This window comes from Eucalyptus grandis, chromosome 5 (genome assembly GCF_016545825.1).
Source record: "Eucalyptus grandis isolate ANBG69807.140 chromosome 5, ASM1654582v1, whole genome shotgun sequence".
Taxonomy (NCBI): Eukaryota; Viridiplantae; Streptophyta; class Magnoliopsida; order Myrtales; family Myrtaceae; genus Eucalyptus; species Eucalyptus grandis.
The window spans coordinates 28,590,218-28,607,823 of NC_052616.1; the positions used below are offsets into that span (position 1 = coordinate 28,590,218).

At 37.6% G+C, this 17,606-nt stretch overlaps 1 protein-coding gene across 1 annotated transcript; it reads right to left on the reverse strand.

Moving 5' to 3' along the window:
* Positions 1-1,519: 1,519 nt before the first annotated feature.
* Positions 1,520-15,636, reverse strand: LOC104441581 (twinkle homolog protein, chloroplastic/mitochondrial). The gene is made up of 21 exons (XM_010054731.3): positions 15,113-15,636; positions 14,700-14,830; positions 14,515-14,570; positions 14,377-14,434; positions 14,184-14,294; positions 13,124-13,207; positions 12,663-12,743; positions 12,007-12,072; positions 11,811-11,927; positions 10,376-10,423; positions 10,203-10,288; positions 10,060-10,120; positions 8,439-8,621; positions 6,979-7,110; positions 6,798-6,859; positions 4,822-4,905; positions 3,233-3,364; positions 2,782-2,878; positions 2,580-2,714; positions 2,426-2,493; positions 1,520-1,841 (listed from the first exon to the last, which is right to left on the reverse strand). Exons 1-21 carry the CDS (start codon positions 15,177-15,179, stop codon positions 1,793-1,795), a joined length of 1,908 nt encoding a protein of 635 aa, XP_010053033.2. The 5' UTR covers positions 15,180-15,636; the 3' UTR covers positions 1,520-1,792.
* Between the last annotated feature and the right edge of the window lie 1,970 nt (positions 15,637-17,606).

The window sequence follows — 17,606 nt, forward strand, 5'->3', positions numbered from 1 at the left end:
TTGCTGGGAATTAGTTAAGTACATAGTGCTGCCCTTAGTACTATATTTATAGCCAATTCCAGTCTTCTTTGGACAAAGGATCATCTGCCTTTCAAATTGGCAATTGAAATTTTGAAATGCAGCCTCGGTAATTGTATTGTACTGCATTGGCGTGAAACTCCATTCCCATTGAAAAAGTAGCCAAAAAAAGAGAAAACAAGAGCAGTTCTTTATCTTATTAAAGATAAAAACATCGTTTACCTTTCACGCAATTTTAGGGGGCCACCTTTTCCTTTTCCTTAAACAAATTTAGTGAGCCATTTTAATAATTTTTTTTTTTCAAAGGGAATATTCTTGCTGGGATGGGCAAACTTGTAAGCATCACATCACTTGAAACAAACCAGTAAAGATTAACTAATACTGACAGCTTAGCGACAAACCAGACAGCTTATACAGGTCCACAACATCGAGTTGACCCAACAACGATTTTAAGGATATTATTATACGCTGTGAGGGGGAAAAACAATTAAAGTTAAAAAGAGCAGGTGTCAAAGCTGTCATCTCCTGTCTGCAGGGAGTATCTCTCTGCAAGACTTTTATGAGAAAAATGGAAAATCTTGGAAAATTCAATCCAACATAAAACCTAGGAAAATCATTTTTAGTCTATCATGCATATTATAATAATTTAAGCAGTCGTATTAATACCCACTAAATAGATCCGAAATTATTCATATTTACTTTCATAGTCTAACTTCTATATTAAATTATAAGATTTACCTTGAGAAGATTCCTTCAGGGCTTTCATTATACGAATACGACTTGCCCTAGATTACGGAATTCAAGCAGCCAACCTAATTTGTGAAACCAAAATATTCATCCGGTCAGAAGTCAAACCATGACAGAATCATTTCACATGTCTCCTAATCTTTAATTAAAAGCTTTGGTCCTATTGTCAGATATAGGTATCCGAAATTTAAGTAAACAAATGTTTTTGCAACGAGGGTTAAATGCATACTTTCTATCATTCCAACGTAGCATTTAGAAATAGGAAAAAGTCCAAAAGGAGTGCTCAATTTAGCTTTCCGAAAAGAAAGTAAAGATGGGGAGGATGTAAATATCACGACGTTTTAATAATGTCTTCACTAGAGCAGAGATCCCACCGACAAAATCTGAAAATTGGCCGGCAGGCAAAGGGACTTAAAGTTGAAGAATTTTCTCTCACCCCAAGTTATTTTTCTTTTCCAATCCCATCCCCCCCTCCCTTCTTCCTCTTTTGTCCTACTCGCAATTCCATGTCTTTAATTAGGAAGTCCTTTCGGTGCACCTTTCGATCGGACCCAATTTCAATTTAATTTCTGCAAAATGATTGAGGCCTTGGATCGGCCAATCATTAAACGAGCTGGAGACAGCAAGTTCTTGGGCAATCTTCATCTAATTAATTGATTTCACTGTCATGTCACGAAATACAACTCATCTCGATTTTGGGTCATCAGTTGAATCAGGACGGCGCGGACGAATCATAGAACCGCCAAGAGCCATGTGACAGAAAGATTCACATTGATGATTACTATATGCGTTGGACATTCATTGAAAGGGAACCGCAAGAGCTAACCTTCGAAAAACACAACAAGAATCAATGCCCGCCACTTCACAATTTCAACCCCTCAGAGATTTAAGAAAGAAAGAAAACGCCTAGAGGAACCAAGTCAGTGAGAACAGAGGAGAGAAGAATAGGGAAACTACAAAATTACAAGAGTCGGATTGCTGTTGGACTCGCAAACTGTACAAGCGCGAGCGAAAGAATACCATCATCCTATTTTTTCTTTGGTGCGGCGTCGAGATCGATGAATTCACCGGTTACCCTGAGAGGAAAAAGGGGAAGAAAAAGGATAAGAAAGGCTACAAAAACATTGCCTCATTTCAGCTCATTAGATGCATATGCGACACTTAGACCGCAGACATAAAACCCGTATGCACTAGCCAGCCGGGCTCAACTGAGGAGCAGTCAAAAGTATTTGGCACAGGTGTGATCAACCTTTTAAACCAAGAACAGCACAAAAATCCTATGTTGATCATCACAGCTTGGCAAATAAAGTCGAGTCATAAAATAATTGTCTATAAAGTCTGTTTAAGAAAAGAGTAAAGCCAGACGGACCTGAACCAGGGACCCAGGAATCCTTGGCAACCCCCAGTCCCTGTAAACCACCAAACTATGCATACCCTCCCATAAATATGGCAAAAGTTTTCGACATTTTTGACAATCCACAATAGTGAACATGTCCACATACGCACCAAAAACATTTATCACACCGATATAAAAACCAGCTGTTCAACCAGTTGCCATGGCCAAAGCACCGCTGGCCAGTTGACCATCTGTGCTTCAGTTTTTAAAACACCGGAAAACAGACTATAAGATGCTACAAAAGACAAAATAGTTTACACTAACCTGTTGTAATTTAAAAAGGCATCACCAATGGTCCCCGCAACCTTGTTCCTCACTTTCCGTACACAAACCTACAAGTATAAAATAAATTTGGGACAGATTTGCCAAAAGAAATGTCCCAATGCTGACGATCAATTAGTGCAGAGAGCAACTTTACCTGTACTTGATCAACAGGTCCGGCCTCTGGATCCCGATTTCGATGTATGACTATCCCATTATCGCATTTGTTTATGAAATGTGCACTCCCACTTATATCGTAGAGGTTAGGTGGCTCACCAACCCAGTTGTGCAACTGTTTTGAAGAGTTAACTTAGAATTGACAAAAGAGACATAATTAACAATGCTGAACTGAGACCAACCTGTCTAGGATGCGCTACGAACCACACATGGCAAGAATGATGCTGAGCAAAACGCCTGATCAACGTAAGCATCTGACTCACATACTCTGTTTCAGTCCTGCAAAGGATTCATACAGATGACATCTAAATATTAAATAACATAAATACTCTCAAATAGTATGTGGTAAAAGGATCTGACAGTATCCCTAAGATTATAGCACTAAACAGGGATGAAATGGAATGTTAATGTGCAAAGAAATTGCAACTTTAGTACAAGATAATCTTCGAAATTGGAGTTTTAATGACAAGTGGTTTTGCTTTGGCAGCACTGTGTCACTGTCTTTTCAGCTTTCCTCATGAGAGAGAAAAACCACAACAGACCAACAATAGCAGAATCGCCAGTTCAATATGGACATTTAGAGCAGCTGCATACAATAGAGATATTTCAAGTCATAAGACTCAAGAGACGCACTGGCCAGAAGGACGCTGGTGGTCAAGCTCGTTGTAAGGATCAATTACCAGTCCCCGCACCCCATGTCTTAGCACCGCAGACTTGGCAAGATCAAGAACCCACTTTATACTTGGAAGTGAGTCATCCTCACACCTGTTCAATAGCCAGAACAGCCAAATATATTACATACTTTCCAATTCCAGGAGAAGTCTGGAGAATGAACACTTAAAGACTATCAGGATCCGTCAATATCTATTCCCATGAAAGATTTGCTTCAGTCAAACATCTAAACAAATACAACTACTATTTGCAAGTGATCTTACAGACTATTCTGACAGCAACCGACCTCAGCTTGTCACAAAATCAATAAATCTGACAGCAAGCTTCTTATTTACAACAAATCATGACTACTTTGCAAATGTCTACTTACACTAGCATTAGATATATCAGGAAATCTACCACGAACATCCATTGTCAAGCCCTAACAGTAACAAAGAGACTCTCATTCAGGTACATTAGCCAGAAAATCATGTTAATAATTCATGAAATAAAATTCATGCCCCCTGACTTTCTTCTTTGACAACTGTAGTCATCAATACTCCATCAATTTATTTGGGCACAAAAAATTTACATGACACAGCAAATCAACTGCATTGTAACTTTCCAGAAATTTGACTTGTAGCATGTCAGAATAAGATTTTTCATAAAAGCAAGTTCTCTCAGATCAAGCTACTATGTTGATACCAAGAAGCAGAATTACTGGTAGGAGAAACTTCACAGCAAGAGCCATTCATGAATAAATCCCACGAATTCATAAGCCTATACAGCTTCACTTTGAAAATATTTTGAATTTTAAGAAAAAAATTTTGTTCCCATAAGCCATAATCAAGAATTGTTAATTTTAGGATGCTATCTCTGTCCACCTCTCATCCATGAACTAAAGTGCAAGATGACAAGAATGTGGAAGGTAAACTGAGCCAATATGTGGAGCAGCATTTCCATGTAATAATTGATACCTCCTTGATATGAAAGAAATGACTGGTAGATGCATGCCAACTAAAAGTGAAAGAACGGTTACAGCAGCAGTGAAGCCAGTGACAAGAAAATCTAGGAACTCAAGCAGTGGCGTATGCCTGATAGAGGCTAATCTTTAAGTCCCTCTTTTTCCCCGTCTCTATGGTGAAGTGGAGCCTATTAACATATGGAGAAAAACTATACCAATGTCGAAAACAGCATCCTGCCAGCAAGGACTGAATGTAGCACTAAGAACACTGAAATCTGGAAATGCCTGAACTGCGGTAACTCCATACGCAAATCAGATTCATTTACCAAGCAAGACAGACACACTTTCAATAGCCACAAAATATTTCTTAGGAAAAGAAATGCAGATTCATTTACCAAGCAAGACAGACACTTTCAATAGCCACATAATATTTCTTAGGAAAAGAAATGATTAAAATGCATTATTCTCCATATATATACACCCCACAACACAGTATAACTTCTTTGAATGCATTGCATCACCCTCAAGTTAAAATATGCAAACACTTGATTTGTTTTGCATTACTTTATCACCAAAAAAAAAAAAAAATATGATTTGAATTTCTCACCTTATGAGATAAAACGTATCACTCAACCATCGCTTCCCTCGCTCGAAGTCTTCAACACTCATTCGTTCAGCAGGTTCTCCATATCTGTAATTTCCAAGAGTCACCAATTACCATGTTAAAAAGAGTATGAGAAGATTGACTTAAGACATACCATTTCCTACAGGATAATTAGCCACACAAATAAGACAGCATAAGACAACAAAACTAAACGATCCAAAATATGAGGGGTGAGAAATGCTTATGTAACTTGAAACCTAATTATGACTACTGAAGAATTGAACCTGATAAAAAGTGAGAATCTACTATAGTTAACAAGGGGTCAGAAACAGAACATACAGCGTGCGATCAGGAGAACCAATAGCACCAAGTCAACAGATACCATGGCTTTAACAATGTTACATGATGGCCAGCATGGCTGATCAATTGAGGTGCTAATACTGTTGTAGATACTTATTTACGAGATAATTGTGACAACAGCAACAGCAGTAATACCAACAAAGGTTGTAGGGACTGTAGTGCCACTACATCCTCCAGGAACTCTACCGGAGGCGCTAAAACTTTCTATTTGTCACCGCCAATGACTGTAATGCGGAAATGTTTCTAAAGATCAAGCTATATACATCATCCTTTTTCTTCTTTTTTGGGTTCTTTTGGGGTGAGTTTATTGAAAATATGAACAACTTGGGAAACCACACCTGCTACAAACCCATATACAACCAAATTTGCTCTAACTACCAACATTTTGTGAGCTTGTTCTAGCAATTTATGCTTTTAAAGAACTACAACGACTTTAATAGAGCATTTGACAAAATGTTATGTGCTCACAAATGATTAAAGGTGAAGCAATTGAGAGTTGCTTCTCCAAAAACAATCAGTCGATACTTGGGAAACTTAAGCAACTGCAGATTTTAGATCTGTTAAAAAATATAACTTAATTGAGTAGAACTAGATATACCAGGATATGGCCTGTGTAATGAATCTTTCTCCAAAGGGATGAATAAGATTGGGTAGGTTGCAGCATATCAGGCCAAAATTAAAAAATAACAGATAAAAACAAAGTAGAATAAAAAAAGAGCAAACAAGGTTTGCCCTGGGGTCCACGTCCCTCTAGTTAAATATCTTTTGTGAACTTCACCATCAAGAACCGGGCTACAATTTGGTCTACTAGGCCAAATTAAGACATCAAATTGAGGCAACAATCAGTTAGAGCAAACAAGCTGCAATTGCAACTTAAACTACAGACAAAGTCACAGTGGCCCACACAATGAAATAACTACCAGACCAGTCACTTTTTCTGCCAGTAATTTGTGTGTGCGTGTGTGTGTGCGTGTGCGAGCGAGCGCGCGCGCGTGGGTGTGGGCACGTGTGCACACATGCACATGGATTTCACCATTTGAATTTCATTAGCCAATGACTGGCAGTGAACAAGCACCATCTGCTAATCAATGACGACAATCCACAACTCATTCTGTGAAACTTTTAAACCATTTTATTAATTCAAACTTGTATTCAGTGATATCCCCAAAATGTCATAGCTATAACAGTTTTCCCAGAATATGGGGGCAAAGAAAGACCTGCTCCACGGAGTGTTGGCAAGTACTCCTATTAGTTGCTTTCTGTATGATTAGATTGACAAGACAGAGAAATTACATGTTCTCATGGGTAAATTGGTTTCTTAGAGACTGAACTCAAATTTCCAGTGATGTTAAGTTTCAAAGAAGGATATGATAGAATTGGAGTGAGATTAGGTTTCTGATGCACTATTACAACAAAACCAGTGCAGCAAAAGCTACAGAACAGGTTCACACACAGCTTATTTCATGTATCACAAAGCAAACCATTTCCACATTGTCCAAACACAATGAAAAAGCAAGTACAACCATGATATAGGCTACGCTACAAGTAGATGATAGACCAGGAAAATAAAATAAAGCCAGTGTGCCACATATAGCCGGAAAGAGTTCCCCAAAACTTACTTTGAATCAAAAAATGGCTTTTTGATGTGTTTCTCTAAAAGTTTCCTCGCATGCTCACGAACCTACAGATTAATAAAATTGGCAGATGTCAAGAATACTGCATAGAATGGGCAGCTGGCAGAAAAAGAACTAATATAAGTGCAACAAAAGTCTCTAAAATAAGATTGTGATAAAATCTTACCCTGTTTTCCATTGAACAAAGTGCAAATTTCCAGCCAACACTCTCATTTATATTGCATAAAAGAGCATCAATCCATTCACTCTTACCAGAATTAGGGACCCCAGTTACAATAGTCAACTCTCCAGGTACAACCTGACCAAAATAGTAAAGAAGAGAAATCAGTCCAAACTGAAACAAAGTTCCTTTTTTGGGTCATAAAAGAAAGCATAGGCAGATCTTTTTAAAGGAATAGGCAACTTTTTGAGAAAAGAATCTATATTAGATTGTTTCAGAATGTGCAAATAATGTATAGGCTTGATTATTAGAAAAAAAAGATACTGATCATAAGAGGTGCTGTTATGTCTCTTACTAAAACCCATCTCAAAGGAGCTAAGATATTTTATCAGCAAAAAGGAAGAGGTAAAGTTATCCATAACGAAGAAAGGTCAAAACAACAGGCTGTAACAGGACCAATGACAGAAAATCTACGCAGCTTTGGTAGTGATGAATTTATTACTAATGCAGAAGAAGTATATTCTAATAGAGCACGAATTTAGTGCTTCTGGTGAAACAAAGCCAGAAATGTATTCTAGTCGTACTGGAACAACTATGATGGATATAGTAAATCAAATCAGCAGCATCTCAGTCTGACAGGCCCAGCAACAAAGTCACTCGTATTAGTTGGCCATCGTTTGTTTGGTTATCTACATTCTTTTTCTTCCACCTATAACCGGTATGTTTGCTAAATCTCCTTTATCCAATATGGCCAACATTGGATGTGCCAAACGCAATGCACCATAGCTATCATTTGTGGTCTTATAAATCCACTTCATTTCACTGATGACAGCTTTGGAGACACCTTATGAGGGACAAGAAAGGCTAAATGAAGCTGCTCTTGATGCGACAAGCACTAGGAACTATTTGCAAAAAAAAATTCTCACCAATCTAACTCAGTAAAGACTACTATGCAGCTATGCTGACATCTGTTTTTCAGCCATTATGTGAACCAGTCAAAGGATGGCCGCCAAAATAATCACTCATGCCAACCCTTACAAAATGATCTAGATTTAAATAAGCCAGCATGCCTGTATCATTGAATAATGGTAAAAAAATAGCATAATTTGATGTACCATGATTTATTTAAGATGTCAACAGAAAGCATCAGAGCAAATCTGTATGAACACACGAGAACCAATAACCATAAGAGACCAATCTACACAGCTCTTCACTTAAATAGAGGATTCTCTTTCTTTCCCTTTCATATGGGCAGCAGTACAGAAAGTACTTCCATCTTTTGTTTAAGAATCAAAAACAGAAAAGGAATCCACTAATGATATCAGACCTAAATGAATACTAACAACATAAACCGTTAAGGAAGATTCATTTAACACACAAAGAATTTGTGAAACTGACCGTCATAACCACCTAAAATTTGCAAGGAAATTAAAAACCAGGAAGAAGAGTGAATAATATCAACTTACATTGTACAAGTGATTCAAGGACTTCCACCCTGTCGAAACACCAAACTCATAACCTAAAGTCCGATGATAATAACCATTTATTTCATCAAAAAAGTCTTTAAAGGTAAACAGTCCACGTATAGGGTACAACTCTGCATCATCAATTACTTCCCGGAGGACACCTGGTCCCACGTACATGAGCACCTGCAAAAATAGTAAATAATATAAGCCAGCATATAATTCCTCGTCGAGAAAAATAGTTTAAGAGGTCAATAAGCTTGTTCTTGCTATTTATCTTTAACGCTATGTTTTAAGGGGAGGCCTCGGTGCAAATCTAATATTACACACTTGTAACTAGAAGGCCATGGGTCTGAATCATGGAACCAGCCTGTTGGCAGAAAAAGTAGAAGAAAGCTGCATACATTAGAAGATCCTTCCCCAACCCTTGGATATCAAGAAGCCTTGTGTAAAAGGAACACCCTTTTAATAAAGCAACATGATGCCATTCATGATGACAGTAAAGGGGTGCATCCCCTTAATAGTGTTGTCAATAAGATGGCCATTGTAGAAAAGCTAGTTACACACAATATAGCCATGTACAATTGAAAGTTAAAGCCCATTTAATTTGATCATTTTCTGTGTACACTATTGAATCTTTTATTTGCTCAAATGACACCCACTCTGATCAAATTAAATGCACTAAAGATTTAGTTAGAAGATGCCACATGTGATGTAAAATGCAAAGGCCAAAATCAAGATGTGCTCAGTAAAACAATAGGTGTGCAACACCCCCCAACTAGGCCAGATATTGATGAATGCACAAAAGTTAGAGAGAGTGCTACAAAATAAATCGAACTCAAAAATTATTGACAATATTAAGCAGAAAGTACATTTAATTTGGTCAACATCCATCAGGATCCTTCCCTTCACCCATTTTTCCATCCCTAACAACTTAATTAGGCATCTCTCACAGCCAGCAAACTTACCCTTTCAATGTGAGAGAAAATGACCCACATGTTCATAATTGACAGTTTCGCTAGACATTGAAGAACAAAAAATGCGAGCCTACACAGGCAGCTTAGGCTTTTGGTTTGAGGCTCTAGCTTTAGCCCTGACTTTGTTTTGTCAAATGTAGCATTTGGAAGGTACAACTTTCAAAATTTCCATTTTACAACAGATAGCCCCTTTTTTCACACTTCAAAGAAAGCCGTTTTGACATGTACAATCTTGCAAAAGGAAAAAGGACTAGGTAAAAACTGGAGACAGCAACTTTTCATTCTACCTTCTAGTTTTAGTTCAATAAGCTGGTGTTTGACTGCAAACAGAAAATGTCCTCTTTTTTGCTTTCTACTTTCTTGGAAATAATAGATAAATTACAAATCGACAACAGGTTTGAGGAGCCTCCCTGTCCTCCCAAAAAAAAAAAAAAGTAGGCTCTTTATCAGCTCTGTCACGTTCCCTCACATGGAAAACCAATGAGTGACTACCAACTTTGTGTGTGACTGCATACATATCTTGCAGAATAACCCTACTAAAAGGGATGTAGCAGTGGCTTGCTGAGCTCATTAAATAGAAAATGCAAAGGAGGTTCAGCCCCAATTGGGAGAAAAAAATATCTATCTTGATGAATATAAACGTATACCTCATTTGCATCTTTGAAGTATTCACTATCGTTCTTCTTAGGCCATTTAACTCGCCAACATCTGTCATATACAATATAATTGTCAAGTGTATATGTAACACTTTATCCACAAAATGGAGAACATCAGATGGCATTGCATAAACCTTTCTCTTCCGAGGCGGCGTGCAAGCTCTTCAGCCAACGCTTGACCAGGTTTATCCCCATCAGTGGCAAGAATAATACGTGATGCCTGAGAAAAGATTTATTTGATTAAATATAGTAAAGAAGGAAACTTGCCATGGCAATGTTTAACTAGAAAGAGCCCATCACTACCAACCTCCTTAAGGTAGTCTTTGCAGTTCCACAAGTATTGATACTTAATGTCCTAGCTTTACAAATGCCAAAAGCATCAGTGAAAATTTTATCACACAACGAAAAGAATAAGGAAATAGAGCAGAAAATAAATTTCTTAAGAGACAAAGATGTCAACATATAGATGCTTTAGTTCTCTATTATTTAACACCAAATATATGCCTTTCTTGCATGCATAAGAGTAGCAATGGTACAAGAAGTAACTGAAACAAAAAGCCAATCCGACCAAAACATGCATATAGATGAGGAGCTCCAAATGTGACATGCATGTAAGCCAAATATCCAAAAAAAAAAAAAAGTGATGCACATCATCAGGACAAACAACATAGTTCGTTAATTTGCAGAGACCTAGCACAAAGAGTACTCAGGACAAACAACAGAGTTTGTCAATTTTGCAAGACCTCACAGATGTATCCTGTGATAATATCAGAGACACAGGAAGAAAATCCAAATGATAAAATTCCAAAATAACTTTTATTAAGACAGCACTGTTCAGTGCGGTGGCAAAAATACTGATAATCATGAAGCCAAATTTAAATGTTGGAACTGCTCAACTAAAAGCATCAAACAGTCAATCAAGTAGCAAGATGAATTGATTTACTAAGTCAAATACCCACATGGAGAGCTTGGGCAGGCTTAGTCAGGCTTGCCGAAATTCTTAGGCCTGGCTATTGGATGTTGGCAAAATGACTTGATTGACTATCTGAGAGCCAAGCCAAATAATTTGATTGACAACCATAATTAGGTATAATGACATGACTGTGCGAGAGACAACCATAATCAGGCTTGTCCAACCACATCGAATGGCATAAAAATTTTGCAGAGACCAACCTAAGTCTGCCCAAAATCGGCATGAATGACTTCATACAAGGGTTGTTGGTCAGAAGGCAAAATATGCTTTCACTTCCCATCACATTATTCTTTAGTAATTGCAATCACTTGGTATTATGACTTAGTTTGGCCACATGTTCTTAACTGGCTTCAACAAGTACAAGAACTCACTTAAAATTGGGCAAGAAATTATATTTTTTTCCTCCAGAGTTTCAGAGGGTAAATGGATATCTTTTCTCACAATTCAAATAGCCAGTCAAAGAGTAGTTTGAGCAATTAAAATCATAATCAGTACTCCTAGACATAAGATAATTCCTACATAAAGATGGAATCAAGATACCCTTTCAAGCAGAAAAAGAGAATTTAAAGACCCTGGATAGTAGAGAGAGGCTCTTTTCATTTCTTTTAAGAACCCTACAGAACTCATTCAGAGCAGATAAAGAAAGGGACTTTGATTATAGTTCAAGAAATTAAGGGGCAAAAATATTATAAACAAAGTTAATCAGTTCTACGATCAAGCAAAGTGTAAGCCCCTTCTAAATCAAAAATCTTCAAAAGTAAATACAGACCTGCCCTTCAGGTGGCAAATCTTTATCAGAAGTTGATGGAGGCGCACCATCAGGAACGGACACACAGTTGCGGAAGCCAGCTTCTTCCATTGCAAGCTTGTCCATCTCGCCTTCCACCTATAAAATAAATGTCGGTGCCAATTTATCATACTATTTAATGCAGGACAAATCTTATCTTACAAAAAAGTGTACATACAATGATGATCTCGCTTTTTCCTTTGATATCATCCAGCCCGTAAAAGATTTTCTCTGTATGAGCTTCCTAAAACAAAATATAAAGAGAACAGAACAATTAATTAATATGAAATTCTTAGAACAATATCTGAATTTAAACAAACTGCAGAATCAAAGATTTTCTACTCAGCAACAAATGATGGTTAACAATTACTCTTCTGTCTTTTGTATTTTTCATTGATTGGCAAAAGCCTTAAAGAGCCTTTGGAGAAGAGGAGTCTTCTATATTGTAAATAGTGAAATAGGTTTAAAATCTTATGTTTTTTGCTATGGAGGAAAACTACAGGTCGATATGCTTTGATACACATTTAAATGCATTGATACACATAGGAGATGCTTTATATCTATATTAACGCTTATTGCTCCTTTCCTACATAGCTTTGCAATAAATTGGCGTCCTAAAGTAAAGTTTTTGCATGGAAATTCAAAAAAAATAAAGAGGAAAAAAAAGAAGAAGAAATCTCTCTATTCAGAATCTAAAGTGAGGCACAGAAAATATTTTTATGTAGACAGAACTGGGTCAGCTATGCACACGCAATTAACAAGGTCCTGGAAGGATAAGATCATATAAATCATAAAAGTTCCTTTCAGACCATCTAATAAATTACAAAACTCAACCTGCCAAAATTTTTTCTTCACGTCCCGATACTTGCAACTGACAAGCTTTCCTTCACGCCGATAAGTAAATGCAATAACAATCTGCCAACAAGATTCAAACACAATCACGAGAAGAGAAAAAGGAAAAAAAAGAATGACCATTGTCTATTATCAAAACTCAAAGCAAAGCAAAACTGTAAACAAAGTTGTTGGTCATATCATTCACTGGATGTCATCAGTTAAAGCTTCATGCATACTCCTATCCTTGTCTAGATAACGGTGAATCATTTCATAACAAATCTACACTATTAAGTTCAGCCTTCTGAAAATTAGTGTAAATGTCAAATGCAGGATCATTATTAATAGAGTCATGCATTACAAGAATCTGAATTTCAGAGACCAGACCCCCGAGCAGTAATAATTCAAGTAATCATCATACTAGAAGCATTAAAATTTGACATTTTCCAAATAAAGAAAAACACCTGATTCTCGCACTTTTTCTGCATGACTGCATTTCTCCTCAACGTCTCAGCAGAGATTAGACGCTCTGCAAAGTAGGCAACCAACTGCGAAAGGTAGCATCAATGGAATCAATCATGCAGCATAAGGCTACTAAGAAGCAATATTCCACAATGTACTCCCAGACAAGAGTTGATATCAAAAGGATAGATTTGACTTAAACAAGTGTAAACAAGTGTAGTTACTCTTTAAATTGGAAATTGCCTAATAGCACCAATCAGAAGTGAAAAGCATCCTGCATCAAGTTTATAATATTGAATTTGTGATTCAAAGGAAGAAGATGAAAATCATTCTTTGAAATGAAACATCATAGACACTTATGCTTGCAAGAGACCATTTGGGACCAGTGAGATGCTAAATGGAAAAACTCCCACTAATGTCCACATCTTTTTCACACTTTCTGGTGACACAACTATTTACGCACAAAGCAACATTATGGTATTAATCTCCTCTTCAAGAAGCATCTAGTGCCAAGAAATGCACCAAATTGTTAGCCATTGCAACACCCAAGAAATTGTAATGGAGGAGCACAAGGAGCAAAAGCCCTGAATGGATTGTGCTCAACCAAGGAAACTACAAAACTCAAGTGCAAAGAAAATCAAAGAAACTAGTCAAATTGGAGGGAAAAAAGGGTATAGAAAAATGGCAATCAACCTCGCTTTCGCCTGTCTGTTATATAAGCAAAAAATCTTAGATACAGCAATTTACTATCTAAACTATCAGAATTTTGTGGCAGGATACCCTATTGGCATGTACCTCCATAAGTTAAGTGGAAGAAAGCAACAGTTTTGGGGTCCAAATTGCAATAACGTGAATGGGGAGGGAATCTAAAAGAAAACCTGGCATGATTCTCATTCCTAAGATTTTGGAAGTCTAGAGTGCAGAATAAAGGAAGAAATTTTCCCTCACACACAGTATCAACATTTATGCACAGAATCAGTCGGCACAAAGGGCTAATAAGGGAAGACCAAGTGGACTTGAAATTGAAACTTCAAATATAGGGGACTTAGAGAACATAACAACCTCATTGCAGAGTGGCTCCAACCCCAAACTCTCCTCCGAGATTTCCTTGATTGTCTTGACTTTGCTTGTTTGGTTAGAGGTTGCATATGAAGACCTAGGTTTCGCAGCTGCCTGCAACCAAGGGGTACAGTAGGCTAAGAGCTCTGGGTAGACACAACTTGGAACAACCCCCTAAAACAAGCATGTATCTTACTCGTGTACTGCCTTTCCATCCACATGATCCCCTGAAACATGTCCACACTGCAGAACCCCTATAGAATCAAAAGAACACAACTAAGTTAGCTCAACTGAATAAAACAGATACACCTAAACCAAAGCATCATCAACGTACCCATCAGGGCTGACGAAAATAGATAAGCTTCTTTCCATTGAACGACCCCCTTTGCACTAGTACAAAAGAGAAAATTGTCAAAAAGTATACAGAAGTTAGTAGAAAGCATCAATTAAGTGGAATGGCATGGAATACAGAGACAAAGACAGGAAGTAAAAGAAGTCTCTGAAGCAGAAAGTACTTACCATGGGACAAAGCAGGCTATGGTACTGGCCCGGGAGACATGTTTGCATATCGATACCAAGTTCCTCCAGTCTCATTTTCAAAACCTTCAATGGAGTCTCTATCCCTCTCCCTACTGGCCCCTCCAGTTGAACTGAGAGAGCAAAAAAAAATCACATAACATCATACACAAATTCAAGTACAATCTGTCTTCACTCCACCTAAACTCAGCCACAGTCAAATGCAGAATTCAAAAAAAAAAAAAAAAAAAAAAAACTACGTCCCAGATGAACTCACCCCAGCAACGAAAACAAAAAACACCAAACCCAATGCCATTCACTCAAAACACTCCAACAATCTCCCACCAGCTGTACCATAAACCATTTCCCAGCAGACAAACTACAAAATGACTGCATCCACCGAAAATCAACAGTACCTGGTCTGGGAATGCTCGAGTGAGGCCTGTGCGGGACCCCATTGGCTTTGAGGCAAGAAGGGTTCATCCGGGAACCGGCCCTCGAACGGGCGCAAGAGAAGTGGAGCCCATACGCCCCGCGAAAGCGAACCCGAGACGAGGATGCAGAAGAATAAGAAGAAGATGATGATGACGACGGTGAAGGGACGGCGGCGGAGCAAGAGTCCTGGCTCTCAGCAGCAAGTGCTTGCAGCCCATGAGAGCGGCGGCGGCGTCGGAGGACAGGAGGGAGGCTACGTGGGCCGGCCTGAGGGGAGAGCGCGGCGGGAGGAGGGGCATGTCGGTGCCGGCGTCGGAGGGTTCTACGGGCGGCGGGCGTCCTTGCTCTTCTTCTTCTTCTCCGGGAAGGCGTCGGCGGTGGCGGTGGCGGTGGCGGTGGTGATGTTGCTCGTTTCGTTCCTCGCGCAGTCGCGACGAGGTCGGGCCATGGCGGACGCTGAAGGAAGAGCGGCTGGCGACGGTGGGTGCTGAGCAGCGGAGTTTTAGGGGTTTAAGAGGAAGGGAGGAGACCCGACTTTCGGGGTTTTCAGGGTCTGGGTTTGACCCGGCCCGGATTTTGGGGACCCGATAATGTCCCCGTTCCGCCCATCGGAAATATGATATGCCCGCCGGCCGACGAGCTCCGGCCATTATTTGAAATGGACTTGCCACTTCAAATTCTTATTGAGACGATGTTTACCATGGCCCTCTTTAAAAAGATAACCACACTTTTGGATTGGATTTTCATTTAAAATTTTCCCTTGGATGAAAAGTATCATTGAATCTCTTTAACAAAGAATGTACTAAGAAAACCTCAAATTGTATCCATTGTGATATAAATTATATCACAAATTTTTTTTGTGTCACAAAAAACCTAAACTTAGCTAATGTGAACAAAAATGCCCCACTTTTTTATGTGTCATAAAAAAATCCAAACATACATATGTGTGATATATATTCCCTCTATTTCAATTTCATAGGTTCATGATTTTTTATGACACGACAAATATTTGCGGTATTTGGGTCATTATGGGTAAATTTAGGGTTTTGAGTGGTCCAAAAAAGAAGTTTGGCATATTTGTGTTATAATAGGCATATTTTAGGGTTTTATGTGGTATTAATCCGATTTTATATTTCATGTTTTCCTTTTTTAAATTAGTTGAATGCTTACTATAGAAGTTTAAGTTAACCTAAAGCTAGCACACTAATGACAAATTTACCCAAATTTAATTTTTAACCATCAAAAACCCCAAACTGATATATGTGTGACATAACTTTCATCAAATATTACTATTGAATTGCTAACTTGAACTTCATGTGCACTTAATGTGGATCAATTAATAGGTTAATATCACGAAAAATTCAAAACTTATATACATGTAACAAATTTACCCCAAACCAATACCCTTATAATAATTTTACTTCAAACTAATATTTGGATTACCCAGAACCCCAAATTATTACACGCGTGATGCATTTACGCTATGTTAATTTCTATCAAATTTTACTATTAAATTTCTTGTCTTACTCTTCATCAAGTCTTTCATTTTCATCTTTATTTAAGGCTGTGGAAATTGTGAATTCCATTTTACAAGAACTCTTTAGTGATGCTTTTAGTAGCTCTAGTAGTACTCTTGACAAAATGGCTCAATCAAGTTCATAATGTGACCTAGATACCAAAAAATTTGCCTATGATACATTCTAGAGAAAACGAAAATAGAATTTGTGGCAAGTTAAGAAGCATCAACACTCTCCGGGAGTTTTTGTATCTTGTTGAACACCTCGATATGTGTCCGACACTCTTTGACATGAGAGTCAAGAATTCCGACATGTAAGTTGGGAATTCTGACACGTGATTCTGATAAGCACAAGGTCAATTTAAAATTTTTTAATAAATAAGGAGTCATAATATAAATATGTAAGAAAATAAAAATAATAAAAATAACAAAAGGAGAAAAAAAAAAAAACTTAATCTTCTCCTCTTCCAATTTTTACTTTCCATGACAACAAATCACACTCGAGTTGGTTTTTCTCTATTCTCTTCCAACACGCTCTAACACTTGAGTCCAGAATGTGGATTGCTTATTGTTTTCTCCAAGTTTTATGGATTATTGGAGTAGAGTTGAATTTGTCAAATAAAAAAATTAAATGATATTAACAAATAGTGGATTAATATTTTTATGAAAATTCATTCTAGACTCTTTTTCATTATGAATTTATTTGTGAATTTAAATCAAATTAATTTGATTAATTATCACAAAATTGATAATTTATTATGTATATATAAAATTATACATTTAATATGTAACATGTTCCAACGTGTCGAAATTATCTATTTTTTAAGAAACAACGTATCGGCTTGTCATGCCGTGTCATATCACTGATCGCATGTTAGTGTTGGTACTGCTTAGGTGTTGGTATATTACCAGCGTTAATATGAACATCCCTAATTTTAAAATAATAATATCAGGTAGAA

Excerpts from the sequence above, each read along its gene's own strand:
- LOC104441581 (XM_010054731.3), bottom strand. The coding sequence starts at position 15,179 with ATGAACCCTTCTTGCCTCAAAGCCAATGGGGTCCCGCACAGGCCTCAC. Across the intron at positions 14,571-14,699 it reads ATAGCCTGCTTTGTCCCATG|TGCAAAGGGGGTCGTTCAAT; the intron begins GTAAGTACTTTC and ends CTTTTGTACTAG. Across the intron at positions 13,208-14,183 it reads TGGAGCCACTCTGCAATGAG|TTGGTTGCCTACTTTGCAGA; the intron begins GTTGTTATGTTC and ends TACCTTTCGCAG.